General features: G+C 29.9%; 1 protein-coding gene across 1 annotated transcript; it reads right to left on the bottom strand.

The window, feature by feature from the left end:
• Positions 1–3,265: 3,265 nt before the first annotated feature.
• Positions 3,266–4,196, bottom strand: LOC114714799 (probable LRR receptor-like serine/threonine-protein kinase At1g53430). Its single transcript, XM_028899572.1, has 3 exons — positions 3,864–4,196; positions 3,565–3,760; positions 3,266–3,462 (listed from the first exon to the last, which is right to left on the bottom strand). Exons 1-3 carry the CDS (start codon positions 4,194–4,196, stop codon positions 3,266–3,268), a joined length of 726 nt encoding a protein of 241 aa, XP_028755405.1.
• Positions 4,197–4,494: the final 298 nt, after the last annotated feature.

Here is a 4,494-nt window from a genome sequence, read left to right as displayed (position 1 = left end):
TTCAGCACTTGATATACGTACACACGCTACCTACTTGTCTGGGCTAAAAACTAGATACCGAAGGTAGTATATATTTAGATATCTATAGATGGGGCAAAAAAAAAAAAAAAGACAAAATTGCAAGTCTTTGTCTGAAACTATCAACTCTATTTTATTATTACAAGTCCATATTCGTTTCTTGTTAAACTTTTTTTTCCTTTTGGTAACCACATGTATCTTTTATAGAAGATAATCTTACACGAGATACTATCAACGTGAGCATCTCTCTATGGGAAGTCTTGTTAGACTATTGATATTTGGCTTTAAGAAAAGGAAAAATTGCAATTAGATTTCACTTAAGAGAATTAAATGCAAAAATATCTCGTAAAATCATTAAATTATTCTAAATTTCCAAAGGATTTATTGTAAAAGATTTTATTTGTTTAATTACTCAATTACCTTTATTTTTTAAAAAATTTTTATTGATAACTAAAAGAGCAATTATTAACAACTTAATTCTCTAGTCCTTAATATAGGACTCAATTCTTGAGTTAGTTTTGTTCCTAAATATAAGACCTATTTATCATATTTATCAATTTTCTCTAAATTATCCCTATAGATACTCCCTCTACCATAATCAAGTAGAAGAGGGAAATGAGGTATTAACAAAGATGATTATGACGTTTTAAGAAAAATGTGTCACTTTTCTTATAACTATCTAACTTACCTAACTTTCTTAATCTAATCAAATTAGTTAAATAGGTTTTATATTAACGATTGGAGGAGTAAGGTATAAGGATTAAAAACTATCATGGTAGGTATTAACAACATATTTTCTCAGCACATCATAAAAATATAATGCATGAATTTTTAACAGCTATTACAATAATTATTAATCCTTACACATTAGTTGTTAATAACTGCTCTTTCGATTATCAATGCAAAAATTTTTTAAAAAATAATAACAAGGGCAATTTGGTAATTAAAAAATAAAATATTTTACAATGAGGTCCCTTGGGACTTCAAAATAATTTGATGATTTTAAAGGACTTTTTTTATATTTAATTCTCTTATGGCGGACTTTATTGCAATTTTCCCTTAAGAAAAGGAAGAAGAAAAAGTCCAGTCATCAGTGATGTGGCGATATGGGCTGATCACTGTATGTTGGGCCATAGCCAATCATTGATGTGGATACGCCTTTCTGGGTCCTGTTTAAAAGTCTAGTAGGTTGCTCGATTATAGTTTGGCTATCTTTCCCTTCCTATTTGGCGAATAAAACGGGGGGAGGAGTTGGATCTCACGAAAATACAAGTTACCAATGGAGGTTAGATCTACAAAAAAAGTTAATCTCTCACGAAATGATAAACTAATGTTGGAATTTTCGTTGAGAGAAGTATCCATATTTAATGTCCGACGGTGACTCCAGTACAAGAATACTTATGCTTTAACCAAAAAAAGAAAAAAAAAATACAAGTTCCTCACAATATGACAAATTAATATATGAATCCTTATTAGAAGAGATACTCCTATTTAATGTCTGATAGTTTTTAAATAGGATTACTTTCAATAAAAGGATATATGCTTAGGAAAAAACATAGCTACCAAAACATAAGCATTATGTAAATTTTCTTTATCCTAGTTGTAAATATGAAAAATATTTATTTTTGAAAACTTTAAAAAGTTGTTATCAATTAATTCGAAGACGGATATTTCATTGTTTTATATTATATTATATTTTTACGAAGATTTTCTTTTTGTGACCAACGAATATCCCTTTCTATGCTTTTTAAATTTCGTATTTCCTTAGAATTAACTAGTTTCTTCAGTAGGAAATAATGAACAATCTATCAAATAAAGTCTTTATTTTACGGTGATGATAATGTACTCTTGCTCTATTTTTATTTTTATTTACATCCAATAAAAGCATGACTTATCTGTTACTCCTCTCAACATTTTAATTCACTTTGTTATATCATGTTTTCAAATTTCCTTTCCTATATAAAAATGCTTCCAAGACTGTTTGGGGTGGGGAAATAATATGAATGGAATAATAAAATAGAATGGAATAAAATGTTATAATTGACTTTGTTTGATGACATTAAACTGTCATAATGAACCATGATCTAATTTTATTTTGATCTAAGCCCAAAATATCCTAAGAAAATGGAAGGTACAAGAAAGGAAAAACCACCACTTTTTGTTTATAAACGGGATAGCAAGAAACACATTTGAAAAACAATAAACATTTCAAACATCCTCCAAAAAATTAAAGACAAAGCAATTGTGAATTCTCTCCAAAAATCCTCTTCCGTTTTTTTTCAGCATCCAGTATATTTACAACATCATTACTCAGTATCTTTCATTTTTTTAATTATTTTGTAATGTTCTTTTATAATATTATTCTTTTCACTTCTAACTCCCATATTTTTTAGCTCTTGCATATGAGAATTTAATCATACATTCATATCATTGTCATTTTGTTCATTTGACGTGGGTAAATTATACAAAATTCCTCAAAGAAAATGACAAAAAAATACATGTTGAATTTTAAAAAGATAAATAAGTCATGCTTATTACTTTTGTAATGGTTTTGACTATTTTTTGACATATTAAAATATATCAAAATCACCTATTTATTATTTTAATATACAATAAACATTTTTTTATCATTTTCTCAATTTCTTAACTTTATGTCATACCTAAATAACCTTCGTAATCTTTTAAAACTTTACAATAAACCCCCTAAACTTTTAAATCTATACAGGTAACTCCAAACTATCAATTTCATAATACCCCTTAAACGTTACTTTTATCTGCATATAACCCCTCAAACTTTGAGTTAGAGGCACACAAACCCCTTGAACTTTAAGTTATTTGCAGATAAATAATGAACCAATTTAATAGTATTTGTATAAATGTCAAAAGTCAGAATGATATTGTAAGATTTCAAAGATTAGGGAAGTTATTTACGTATCGCATAAAATTCAAGAAGTTTTGTATAATTTAGTCTTTTTTCTTTATAAAATACATTATATGTGCATAGGGGGAAAAAAACCTCCTTCACCAAACTTATTTTGTGGAGCAAAGTGACCAGTACGTGTCATCTTTGAACTGTTTTAAAGAATAAAAACTCATTTTCAGATTTAAGAGGTATACAACAAAGAAGATTAATATTACTAAAAGCAAAAATCAAATGAAATTGCCTGAAACAGACACGAGAACTTTAATATAATAATTAAATCACTAACATATGAACGAAAAAGATTAAATATCCATTTGATGACTCTCACATCTCATCATCTGATACACCAGTTTGATTTTTTATTCTGATTTTCCCTTTATCTTTATGATTCTTCCCACCTAATAAGAAACCCATCTTTCGCAGAACAAATAATATCAGTATGAGGATCACAAATAGTACAGCTACAACTATTCCAACAATGGCTCCAGCAGAAAGCCCTTTTGAAGGACTTAATTTGAAGTCTGCAACAAAAGAAGAAATGCTTATATATTATTCACACACACACACACACACACATATAAATCAAACCAATAATGATGAGATTAATTATATATTTGACTTACTTGGGGTAACTGAAATAGCAGATATAAGAGGTCCATATACACCTCTATTAGGGATTGCAGTGGTTCCTTTGCCTGCCCAATATAAATGGATCTCCAGGCTGTTATCATTCACATCAACATTAAAGTCCTTAACAATGCCCTCACCAACACCACCAGCTTCCTCCATTATGTTAAAATCACTCAAATATTTCCTTCCCTGTCAATATTTGTCCACAAAAAGTTTCAGCACTTCAGAACTTCTTCTTCTTCTTACTACACCTTTCAATTAAATCAGCAGAAGAGGATCAAGATATACTCACTTGAATTGAGACATCAAATATGCGCCTTCCGAGGCTGCTAAATGTTTGGTCATTAGAGAACATAATCTCAGCAAAGTGAAGCTTGACATTGTAATTCCCATTAAGCAAGCAGAGGCCATAATACTTAAGGGAGGAAGGGGAAAGGCGAGCTGTTTGGTAGAAGTGAGGACCAGTGATGTTGAGAGAAAATGTGTTTGTTGCTATGTAATCAGCTTCAGAATTTCCAAAGTATAATCCTGTGCTGCTGTAAGCCCATTTGTCGTCACTGAGATAAAAGTATGAGATACCCTCTTGATCGAGGTCGCTTTCATACTTATTCCCATTGTATTCCATTTCTTGTCCTCCACAGTTTATGAACAATGAATGATCTGCAAAACTATTCATAACATCAATAACTACGTCTGATAGAAACTCAAACATTAAAGCTCCAGTAGGTTAGCTAGCAAGAAATTGGACTATATTTCACCAACAATTAATCATCAGATGTGACTTTTGGATAACAGGTGTTGTTTTGATCGAAATATTATCACATGAAATTGGCAGTCATTTCACCATATAGAATGACCAAAATTCTCAACATCTCGTCAAAATTCATGGAAATAAGTGTTTATGATGAGTTGGCATGGGCATT

Source organism: Neltuma alba, unplaced genomic scaffold (genome assembly GCF_004799145.2).
Source record: "Neltuma alba isolate B1F8T4 unplaced genomic scaffold, ASM479914v2 tig00011543_pilon, whole genome shotgun sequence".
NCBI lineage: Eukaryota > Viridiplantae > Streptophyta > Magnoliopsida > Fabales > Fabaceae > Neltuma > Neltuma alba.
Note: the sequence above shows the minus strand (reverse complement) of the source record. Positions and strands in the feature narration are given on the sequence as shown.

Coding starts and splice junctions, on each gene's coding strand:
- LOC114714799 (XM_028899572.1), bottom strand. CDS start 4,196: ATGGAATACAATGGGAATAAGTATGAAAGCGACCTCGATCAAGAGGGT. Junction 3,761..3,863: donor TATTTGATGTCTCAATTCAA/GTGAGTATATCT, acceptor AAATATTGACAG/GGAAGGAAATATTTGAGTGA. Junction 3,463..3,564: donor TGCTATTTCAGTTACCCCAA/GTAAGTCAAATA, acceptor CTTTTGTTGCAG/ACTTCAAATTAAGTCCTTCA.